The sequence below is a fragment of the Neomonachus schauinslandi genome, chromosome 4 (genome assembly GCF_002201575.2).
Source record: "Neomonachus schauinslandi chromosome 4, ASM220157v2, whole genome shotgun sequence".
Lineage (NCBI taxonomy): Eukaryota > Metazoa > Chordata > Mammalia > Carnivora > Phocidae > Neomonachus > Neomonachus schauinslandi.
In genome coordinates, this window is record NC_058406.1 from 16515277 (window position 1) to 16526772 (window position 11496).

At 53.1% G+C, this 11496-nt stretch overlaps 1 protein-coding gene across 1 annotated transcript; it reads right to left on the minus strand.

Moving 5' to 3' along the window:
• Positions 1-554: 554 nt before the first annotated feature.
• On the minus strand, positions 555-11496 carry LACTBL1 (lactamase beta like 1). Its single transcript, XM_021683537.1, has 6 exons — positions 11391-11496; positions 8795-8904; positions 6891-7048; positions 5659-5891; positions 2499-2604; positions 555-1536 (listed from the first exon to the last, which is right to left on the minus strand). The coding sequence occupies exons 1-6, from the start codon at positions 11437-11439 to the stop codon at positions 555-557; spliced, it is 1638 nt and encodes a 545-aa protein (XP_021539212.1). The 5' UTR covers positions 11440-11496.

Below are 11496 nucleotides of genomic sequence, written 5' to 3' on the forward strand. Positions count from 1 at the left end.
CTCAGTAGGGTTGATTTTTAAAAGACAAAACACAAGCCCGTATTTTGTCTTATATGCAACCGACACAAATGTACTCTGGGCGCCAGGGTGGCTCAGTCCGTTAGGCAGCCCACTCTTGATTTTGGCTCAGGTGGTCAGATCGAGTGCCACCTCCCCTCCGGCTTAGCATAGAGTCAGCTTGAGAGTCTTCCTCTCCTTCTGCCCCTCCCCCTGCTCGCTCTCGCTCGCTCGCTCTCGCTCTCAAATAAATAAATAAAATCTTTTAAAGAAAGTACTCCGTCAGCTTGCTATGGACGTTTCTAAATGCTCACGCTAAATTTCTGTACTTAACTCTTCCACCCCCTACATAACAAAAAGTTCAATAACCGGCTGTGGTCCGCAGACCCCACACTTTGAACAGCAATGCCTGTGCCACTTTCCCCAACGACTCGGCTTCTCTAGTAGACATCTCCGCAGCTCCACCTTCCAAATCTAGATCGGAAAGCCCGGAGGCGAGGAAGGGGGAGGCTCCAGAGGCAAGGAAGGGATAGGCTCCGGAGGGACAGAGCCCTGCGTCACTGGGTCTTGAACACGGGCTTGCGCTGCAGCCTCAGCACCCGGTAGGTGTTGAGGCCCGGCACGTCGAAGCCGGGGGAGAGCCCGTGGCGGTCCAACGGGTAGAAGTTGACGAGCTGCCCGTGCTGGGCCTCGAGGGAAAGCCAGGCGTCGCCGAGCGGCAGCGCGCACGGGAACCGGCGCGCCACGTGCAGCTGGAAGACGCGGCCGCGCAGGTGGCGCAGCGCCAGCGTCCGGAAGGCGGGGGGCACCAGCGCCTCGACGCGCGGCCCGAACTGGCGCAGGCGCAGCTCGCCCGCCGGCCCGGGGCGCACCTCATAGAAGGTCTGGTTGGCGAAGGTGAAGTAGCCGGCGAAGGGGCGCGCGCTGGGCGGCGGGGCGGGGCTGGGCTCGGCCTCCCGGAGGGCCGTCTCGATGGCGGGCAGGAGCACGTCGTAGGCCTGCGCCACCAGGTCGCGCCCGGGGGGCCGCGGCCCGGCCAGGAGCAGCACGAGCCCCAGGCGCAGCGGCGGCACCAGGGAGAAGGTGGCGGCGTAGCCGTCCAGGTCGCCGTCCTTGCGCACCACGCGGTAGCCCCGCTGCGCGTGGAACTCCCACGGTGTGCCCGTCTCGTTGGCGAAGTAGGCGCCCGAGCAGGCCAGCAGCGGCGCCAGCAGGGTCTTGGCCGCGTCGGGCCGCAGGAGCCGCTGGGGCCGGCTGCCCAGGAGCACCATGGCCAGCTTGGCCAGGTCGGCGGGGGTGGAGTACATCTGGCCGGACGGCCGGTACCAGCCCAGGTCGTAGAGCGGCGCGGGCCGCCCGCTGCCGTAGAAGCCAGCCGCCAGGCGGGCGCGCACGAGGGGCGTGAGGTCGAAGCCCGTGTCCTCCATCCCCAGCGGCTCCAGCACGTTCTCCGAGATCCAGCGTTGGTAGTCACCCTCAGCAGTGTGCGCTGCCAGGACATGGGCCAGAAGCGAGAAGGCCAGCGTGCTGTAATGGCACCTGGAGGAAGAAAGGTGGAAACTGGGATGTGGCCTTGGAGGAATTATCTGCACGCTCTAAAGAGCCCCACGCCACCAGTCTAAAATGCCACCAGAGTTTCATTGGACTGGGTGAGGTTGAGAAGGAACCTGCTTCACTGCATCCCCAGATGGTCAGACTCGGCAGAGACTCCAGAGGTCAGTGAATCCAAGTCACTATCCTACATCTGGGAAGACTAAAGCCCAGAGAGGGGCAGAGAATTGCCCAGGGGTACACAGCAACTTGGGGAAGGGTTGGACTCGGCAGTGCACCTGGGAAAGTGGTACAACAAATCTTATTGGGTCTTTACACTTTAATATGATTTATTTTATCAAATGGGAGACTAGAGTCTTGGACTATTGTGGGGCAAAAATGACAGGGAGCTTGTAGCTGAAGGATAACAAAGAGGAGGCAGGATTTCACCCCTCCCTTCTCCCAAACCCTCCTGCTCCCAGAGTGGAGGTTTGTTCAGTGGCTACCCCAGCTATCCACTCCGTGTCTCATCAGCATCCCATTTATTTCCATTATGGCACTTGGCAAACTGTATTTCTTTCGTTTATCTGTTCACTGATGAAAATGTCCACTGTTCACTCAGAAGAATGTACACTTCCTGAGGAGCAGCCTGGTTACATTCGTTCCCTGCTGTATCTCAGTAGCTAGGTGCTGTATCTGTTGAGTAGATGCTCAGTAAAAGCTGAGTTGATGAATTGACAGAATACAGGGTTCACACAGAACTGGATCTGGGCCCACCTTCCTGCCAGCCTGGCTGTGCCCCCCGTCTGGGCCTGTCCTCTCAGCTGTGGAATAGGGGATGCATTCAGGGATCCCTGAAGTGTCCCCTGGCTCCAGCTATCTAGGATGAGGTGACACAGACTCTCTCCTAGGAGGGGTGTGTCACCTCGGGCGGTTCCTAATGTGGGTGGGGCATCAGACACACTCCTCACCTGGTTCCCGGGTCTGCCACCAGTACATCATCCTTGAGTAGGCTCAGGGCCTCCTGGGTGCTGCCCCTCCACAGCAGCGAAGTCGAGCGGAGCCTTCTGGGCAGCCCTGGGGAGAAGCAGTGATCAGACCTGCTGGGCCTGCTGAGCATGGGATAGTGGGCCCCTGAGTGCGCTCCCTCCCCCACCTTCCATGAATTGAGAGATAAGAACCACAAAATCACTTAAAAAAAAAAAAAAAAGTCTAGCATAGACTCTAATCCTGTCTGTGTTATATTGGGCAAGTCACTTAACCTCTCTGAGCCCCAGTCCCCTCATCTGTAGCATGAGGGAAATAATTTCCTTTTAATTTGGCTTATGTGAGGATTAGTTGAGATAAAATGCTTAGCATGGTGCCTGGTCATAGTAACTGTTCAAAAAAATAATTGTTATCATCCACCATGGAAGTTTGATTCCACAAAAATCTTGAGGTCAGTACCCAAACAGGTTTTTTGGAATTGGCTCTTCTGCCCACTTGGAATTTTCTGTTTATTGGATGCAACAAGTATGGGAAGCGTCACAGGACTGGGATTCTTTACATCCTTCTACTCAATAGTTTTCAAGCATCCCTTTTGTTTCAAGGACTCTTCTGGGACCTGGGGGTTCAGTAGTGAGCAAAATAAAGTCCTTGCCCACATGGGGTTTCCATTCTAGGGGAGGGGACAGATGATAAATAAATACTCATACTGTGGAGAAAAATAATTGCATGTAAGAAGGGAGGGATTATTATTTTATCCAAGGTGATCAGAGAAAGGCGACCTGTGAGCAGGTGAGAGCCGGAGAAGGTGAGGGGGAGAGCCACGCAGCAGTGTGAGGAAAGAATGTCTCCCACAGAGGGAACAGCTAGTGCAAAGGCCCTGAGGCAGGAATGATTTGGCATGTTTGAGGACCAGTGAGGAACAGCCAGTGTGGCTGAAGAGAAGAGTGAGAAGGGGAAGACTTTTGGAGGTGAGAGATATTGGGGGTGTAGGCACCAGATGCCATAAGGTGCTGGACGGTGCTGGAAGGACTTGGCTTTTTCTCTGAGTGGGATGTGACCACTGCAGGAGTTTTGAGCAGAAGAGTGATGTGATCTGATGTATATTTTATCAGGGTTGCTCAGGTTGCTGTTTGAAAACAGACTTTTGGGGGGCAGTGGCAGAAGCAAGGAAGCCTGTAAGGAGACTTGAAAAATCCATGTTTAATTGATGGTGGCTTAGACTCAGGTGCTAGCAGTGGAGACGGTGAGGAGTGGTTGGATTCTGGATATATTTTGAGTGGGGAGCCAACAGAATTTGCTACTGGAGAAGATGTGGAGGGTGTGGGGGATGGAGGTATCAGGGTGACTCAAAGGCTTTTGGCTTAAGCAACTGGGAGATGGAGTCTTGAGTCCTGGGTTTAAGTTCTTTTTTTTTTTTTTTTTTAAGATTTTATTTATTTGACAGAGACACAGCGAGAGAGGGAACACAAGCAGGGAGAGTGGGAGGGAGAAGCAGGCTTCCCGCCGAGCAGGGAGCCTGATGCAGGGCTTGATCCCAGGACCCTGGGATCATGACCTGAGCCGAAGGCAGACGCTTAACGACCAAGCCACCCAGGCGCCCCTGGGTTTAAGTTCTGACTCTGACACTTCTTTTTTTTTTTTTTTTTTTAGAAGAGGGGGGAGGGGCAGAAGGAAAGGGAGAGAGAGAATCTTAAGCAGGCTCCACGCCCAGCACAGAGCCCGACATGGGGCTCGATCCCACAACTCTGAGATCATGACCTGAGCTGAAATCAAGAGTTGGACGCTTAACCTCTGAGCCACCCAGGCACCCCTTGACTCTGACGCTTCTTGCCGTGTGGCCACAAACCATGTACTTTACCTCTCTGAGCCTCTACTTGCTCATCTTCACATGGGCTGAAGCACCCGCAGTGGCTTCCCTGTGAGGTGTTGGAAGGCTTAACTTGGAGAAGTGATGAAAAGCTCCAGGAATGAGAGCCAATCATAGTGATCACAGTGAGAGTCAATCATAAAAGACACTGAGAGCCTAAAACAGAGTTAATGCAGGCAGCTGGCCCTTGGGACTGTGGGAGAAGACATGTGGGATGTTTTAAAACTAACCAAGCACAGGGTGCTGGGTTCCCTGGGTATGGATAGAGAAGAATCCACAACACACCCCTAGAGGGAGCCCTGGAGTCAGAGTTACAACCTGGGTGGATTTAACAGGAGGCGGGAGGAGCCTAAGCTTCAAGGCTCCTCAGCTGCATGGCCCCTTCCAAGAACTGTATCTAATTTTGAATTTTTAATAATCTTAAAGAGGGGCCCCAGGATTATATCCACATGAGGCCCCGCTAAACCTAGGTCTAACCCTGGCTATAATAACCAAGGCTACATTGACAAGTACCTGCTGTGTGCCAGGTGCTCTGCGAAGTGTTCTATGCTCATTAGCTCATTTAATCCCCAATAATAATGTAAACCACAGTCATTTTACAGAGGAGAAAAATAGGGTTCAGAGAAGTTAAATGACTTGCTGAAGATCACACAGCTGGGAGAGGGCAGAGCTGGAATTTCAGCGCTCATGCCCTTAACCACTGGGCCGCTCTCCCTCAAGAAGACTGATCCTGTCCTGCATGAGCTACTTCAGGAGGCTCCATCCTCTCGCTGAGCCTCGGGTACACCATCTGGGCTCGGAAGGGATAACCAGCCACGTCCATCGACTGAGACCTCAGACCTTTTGAAATGACGGAATGGCAGGTATGTGTATATTCATATAGTTTATGTAAGTGTGTTATGTAATGTGTACATTATACTTTCTAACACATATACATTCATATACCTGTATGCACTTATATGTGTGTATGTTATTTTATCCATTCATATGGTAACATCTAACATATGCTGTTTGAGCTTTTTTTCCCGCTTAAATTAACATTGTACCTTATTCTATCTAGGTACCTAAAGAACATGTTGCCCTTTTCTCTGGGGCTGGATTTTATTTGATTATAGAGCCCTGTCCTAGTTCTTTTGGCCAGTCCCCCATTTATGGATATTTAGGTGTTTCCATTTTTTAGGCCTGGTTTGGGGAATGGGTGGTATGGCCAGGCTGGATGAGAACCTGCTGCCCAGTTCCCGCACCTGAAATGGTTTGGGTTGGAAGGAGATGCTCACCTGAGAGCTGGCTGGCCATCCTTCGGAGGGTGACCGGCGAAGGCCTTGGGGCTGGGCCCACCTCTAGCCTGTCCATCAGGCTCTGTGCAGGGGCCGATGCCAGGCCCAGTGGGTTGTTGATGGTGAAGGTGCTGGCATACCGCTCCAGAGGGTCATCTAGGGAGGCCACGATGCCCTCCTCCCACAGCCGGTACAGCATGAGGACTGGAAAGATCTTGGAGATGCTGGAGATCCTGGACAGTATTAAGGGCACAAGGGTGCAGAGGACATGCAGTTGGCCCCACAACCCACCTCCACCCTGCACCCCCACACCCCAGTTCTAGGAAAGCACTGAGTCCACCCTTACCCAGTGTCTCAGATGGAAATTCACCAGCCTCTGTCAAACTGCCTCTGGGATGTTTGAGATATCACAGTGGTGCGTGGATACTCCTGAGCACCATCCCCACACCAGGCCTCACCCCAGGCCCTTCCCATTCTGGGACAGATGTGGGTTGGGATCATACCTCTTCCTCACACTGGCCAACTGGGCTTGGGCAAGTACTAGATCATTCTGAGATTCAGTTTCATTGTCCATTTCACAGGTCGTAGAAAGATTGAATGAGATTGGGCATGTAAAGTGCTTGGCAACGAACCAAGCAGGTAGGTAGTACGTGTTCAGTAAGTGATAGCAAATATAATTGTTGGCCCCATGCCTGGCACATAACAGGTGCAGTGTGAATGGAACCTCTGACATCCTCACAGTATCTCTGGGAGTGAGCATGTTCACTTTGCATGGTCAGCTTTAAGGATCCCACAGGCAGCCCCGAGGAGGGGAGACTGGATGTGCAGCAGAGGGTCCCATGTTTCTTCCAAATGGACCACTGCTGCCAACTGACAGGGACCTGGGGCAAAGGCCCAGGAACTGGTTATAGTCCCTTTGTGGCAGATAGCAGGGGTGGGGCGGGGGGAATGGGACACAGGGAGCCTTTTCTAGTTAGGGAGGTTTGGGGCTAAGGCCTCTCCAGAAGGGATTCCTTCCTGACCTATTATCCCTGTCGTCATGTGATGTTGGGCACTCTCTGGTCCTCTCTGGATCTCAGTCTCCTCATCTATAAAATTGTCAGGACTTAATAAAGGACGCTGGCAGCTTGGACCCCCAGTCATGATTCTCTTGAGTCCCCCTACCTCCTAGGTCTCCCTTGTCCTCCCATCCCTGCCCCCCTCTAGAGGACTCTGGAGGTCACCCAGCTGACCGGTACATGGTGTACTCATTGGGGGGCCCAGAGGCTGGGTCTGAGCCATTCTTCTTCCCAAAGTTCCCAGTCCAGAGCACAGTGTCATTGTGGATGACAACTACAGACATGGCAGCCAGGCCCGGGGCAGACAGCGCCTGATGCAGGATCCGGTCCACCTCGGAGGAGAAGAGCAGGAGGCTCAGAGTACAGGCACAGAGATACCCTCTGCTCATTCTGCACGCCAGGCCCACTCCCACGCCACCCCCTGCACACAGCAGCCCGGGCCCGGCTCCCCTCCCTTCTCTCCGCACTGTTGCTGGAGCCTCCAGACCTCCGGTTCTCAGACCCCCTGGGATGGGACCCCCACCCACTTGCAACCAGAGCAGCTCCACTAAATGTGTTTTCTGTGTAGGGCTTCCTCATAAGATTTTTGTTCAAAGAAACATTTCTTTGGCAAAATGTAAAAGGAGGGAAGGGTTAAACTACTGGTCTAGTTGAACCCTTGTCTGATGTCCTAGAACACGTCCAGCCCGGCCTGGTCTGGCCCTCTAATGTTGGAGAATTCACGATAGAGGGCCCATAGACCCTCTTTGAACGTTGATTGAAAAGACATTGTTTTCAATAATGAAATGCCGTGCCAGTGAGAACCCCTGTATCTGTTGGACATTTGGCACGTGCCAGGCATCATATAATGTGATTCTCACTTAATCTTCATAACAAGTCAGTGCTCACTTCTCCCTATTTTACAGATGACAAAAGTGAATTCATGAGACCCGAAGTGACTCGCCCAAGTGGTTAATGGTTCGTGGAGTCAGGATGAGAAGCCCAGGCGAACTCCAGCCCTAGCTCCTAATTCACGGCCGGCCCACCCTGCCAAATGACTTCACAGATCCGGAATTGAGTTCTGTCCACCTGTGGTTCCCGCCCCAGCGCTAGCTTCACCCTGTGCGCCTCCAGGTCCTGCTCTGTCCACGGAGACTCACATCCCCGGCAAGAGGCCGCCATGTCCTAGGTGCCCACTAAGGGCGGCCATGGGTATCACTGCCGCTTTGTTTCATTTCCGTGACTGTGACCCTGGAGCCTCAGAGCACCACCTTGCTCCCTCTGCTTCACTGCAGGCAGCCATGGTGTCTCTCTGCGCGGCCCATGCCTTCTCTCATGTGGACGCCCGTCCCTTCAACTGTCCCGGACAACAGTTTCACATCCCCGCACCGCGTGATGTTTCATTTGTCTGTGTGTCTCCTGAGGTGAGTGACCGGGGCTGGGGTCTGACGGGCACAGACCAGCGCCGGCTGACAGCCCCCTCTAGTGTGGGCTGCCCTGCAGCGCTAACAGTTATGCTGTAGGGGGCGTGTGTTTAATGATACCACGCCGGCCTCTGGGGTAGGGATCTGTCCTCCTCCCCCTGCCTCTGGCCCCACCAGCTTGAATTTCTACGTAGTTCTCTGTGTGTGCCTGACCCTCACTCCGCTGCCCCTGGACCCGTGCACGTGCCGGCCCCTCTCTGCAGAGCACACGCTTCACTCCCCCGAGCTCCCTTACTGTATAAACGCATATCATCTGGGTATCTCCTACTTGTTCACATCTCAGTGTAGACAGCACTCCCTCCAGAAGCCTTGCCTGACCCCAAAGTCAGTTCTCTGTACCCCATAGTTCCCTAAACTTCTCCTACCCTCACTCTTACCCCTCAGTTATAGATGTTATTTGTCTTGATTATTCTGTCACTTCCAGACTACTAGCTTCTTTAGAGCAGGACAGGATCTTCTTCCTGCCATCTCCCTGGTGCCTAGCACAGAGTAGGTGCTCGAGAATTGTATGTTGAATGAATGAATGAATACCACTGCTAGTGTCCAGAACGTGCCCTCCCCTTCATCACCCAGGCCTAGCCCATACACTGAGGTGCCTCTTGGGTCATCACTGACCTTTTCCAGGGCCTCCTTCAACACAGGGAGGGGGTGGGTCAGGGGCACAGGCTCCGGGTGCTGGGGACACATCCTCACAGGGGCAGAAGTCACCTCTGGTCCCAGGGAACCTGGAGGGAACATCACGCGGTGAGTGGGGGACAGAGATCAGGATAGGAGTCTAGGGGTCATCCTGGAAGAGATGGGAAGGTGGTAGCAAAGACCAGAGCCATGCCTCGGGGCCAGCCCTCCCAGCTGGCAACAGCCTCCCCAGAAGATAGCAGGGCACAGCGACCCACCATGGGCAGCAAGGGGCAAAAGGCAGAGTCTGCCTGGGAGAAGGGACAGTCCCATGCCTGCCACATGATGCTTGGCCTTCAAAATGCCAATCAGGCCACGGTTCCAGTGGTCAGCCCTTGTCTCTTGCTTCACCAGCTTCCTCCCTCCATGTAGTCAGCTGACTTAAAAAAGTCTGGCTTCTTGGGGACAGGCTCAGCCATGTCTGTCTGTCTGTCTGTCTCTGTTTCTCTAGTTCTGATTCTATATTTGGGTGGAGAAGTAGACTTGGGCCTCACTTGGGCTTCAGGCCTAACCCATAAGGGACAGTGCCTTCTGTCAGCAGAGCGTTGTGTCTGGGATATCAGCTCTAAATCGCATTCTGCTTTGGTCCAGGTGTATGGCTTCCTGGGAACCTCGGGGGAGAAGGTGTGGGCCCTGGCAGGATGGGATTCAGGCTGAGAGATCATCACAGAGGCCCCAGACCTCCCCCTCATCCTCGAAGAACAGTCTAGAATATTCTTCCAGTTCCTCCCACCTCTTGAATCTGGCTGACTTTGTCAGGACCAATTGACGGAGCACCTTCCAAAATTAGGCCTTAAATCATTTGCTCCCTGGGACCACTGCCCCCTTGTGGATAAGCCTGGAATAGCAGCCTTGAGAGCGAGTGTGTGTAAGCAGGGACTTGCCCAGGCGACTTTGCCCTCTGCATTGAAAGAGCCCAGGTTAGACCAGCGGCAGAACTGTCAGCAAGCCCACAGAATCATGAGAAGGAATAAATCACTTTGCTTGAAGCCAGTAGGTTTGGGGGTGGCTTCTTACTCAGCATTCGGCAACTGATAGGGTCCCAAACAGAAAAATGACAAACCTTAGGGAAGATCTCTCAACAACTCCCTGACATAGGTTTAATAATTGGAGTAGGGAGGGCTCAGCCAAAGCCTAAGCTTTGCTCAGCCTGGGACTCCAGTAGGGCTGGTGCCTCCAGCCCTGCATTAATAGGCACGTGCACAAAAAGTCACCTGGCAATCTTAAAATGCAGATTTGAGGGGCCCCTGGGTGGCTCAGTCAGTTAAGCATCCAACTCATGATCTCAGCCCAGGTCTTGATCTCAGGATCGTGAGTTCAAGCCCCATGTTGGGCCCCATGCTGGGTATGGAGCCTACTTAAAAAAAAAATGCAGATTTGATTCAGTAGATACGGGGTGGAGCCAGGGCGTCCTCATTTCTAACAGCCTCTCAGGTGGTGCCCACACGAGGGAGAGGACTTAGATCACCGTGCTCAGCAGACCCAAGCAGGTCCATGAACTGTTTGTTTCCCATTTGTGACAAACGAAGGAAAAAATTTGAGAGCACGCATTTAGAAACTTCTATAGCAGTTTGATGGAGTAATTTTGTGTTGAATCTTAAAACTTGGGCTTCTATTTTATAATCTTTTTTTCCATCTAATTTCTCTCTCTTTTTTTTTTTCATTTAATTTCATTTGTATCTATTTATAGTAATGCTGGTCTGCTTCGGATTGGTAGTTTGACAGTTTCAGAAGCATGGCCCTAGAGGACAGCCTGACCCACCTACTTGGGAACTGTTTGCTTGAGGGACTAAGAAGCCCTTGATAAAGGAATTTATCCTAGAAAGAAGAGGTTGGGGTGGGAAAGGAAAAAGCCAGCAGGAAAATAAAAGGAGCCACTTCTGCAAAATAGCTCTGTGGGACTTTGGGAGCCCAGGCCACCTCATTGAGCCTTGAACATCTGTAACATGACAGGAATGGAGCGAGACATTCTCCCTAGCTTTAGCAGAGGCCTGGGATTCTGGATGATCCAGGATCCCAGCAGGTTGGAGGTCAGAGGGGTTGCTATAGCAACAGAAGGCCTGTGGACATTACCAGCAGGGGTGGCTCATTTGCCAAGCCTTGACCAGCCCCTGATGGAGAGGCTCCAAGAAATGGCAGCGTCTGCCCATTTCTTGGACACCTCATTGTTCCTCCCCGGGTCTTAGATATAGCTGGGAGAGGATTTAGGGGGTGTGGGGCCTGGAGATCCTACCATGAGGGCTGAAGACCAGGCGAGAGAGACTCCGTTTGCACATATTGGGGGACCCTGAGTTTTAGAGCCAGACTAGGTAGTTTAAGGAAACCCCAGTGGCATTGGGATCCGTGAGAGCCTCAAGACACAGAAGGGTCACACACTGGCCCAAAGATACACAGCTAGGGAGAGTCGGAGTCCGAATGAAGGCCAGAGCTTCTGAGTCTAAATCTTGTGGCCTTGCCCCTAAACCTTCCAATCACAGCTCCCAGCCCATAGGACCCACAGGGGTGGGGAGCAACTCAGGGATGCTGGTGCACTCACTGGTCTTCAGCTTGGGGAGGTGGTACTGCCACAGGAAGCAGCCAGCCATAACCACAGAGAGCAGGAAGAAGAAGCTGCAGGAAGCTGGGAAGAGCCACTTCTTTTT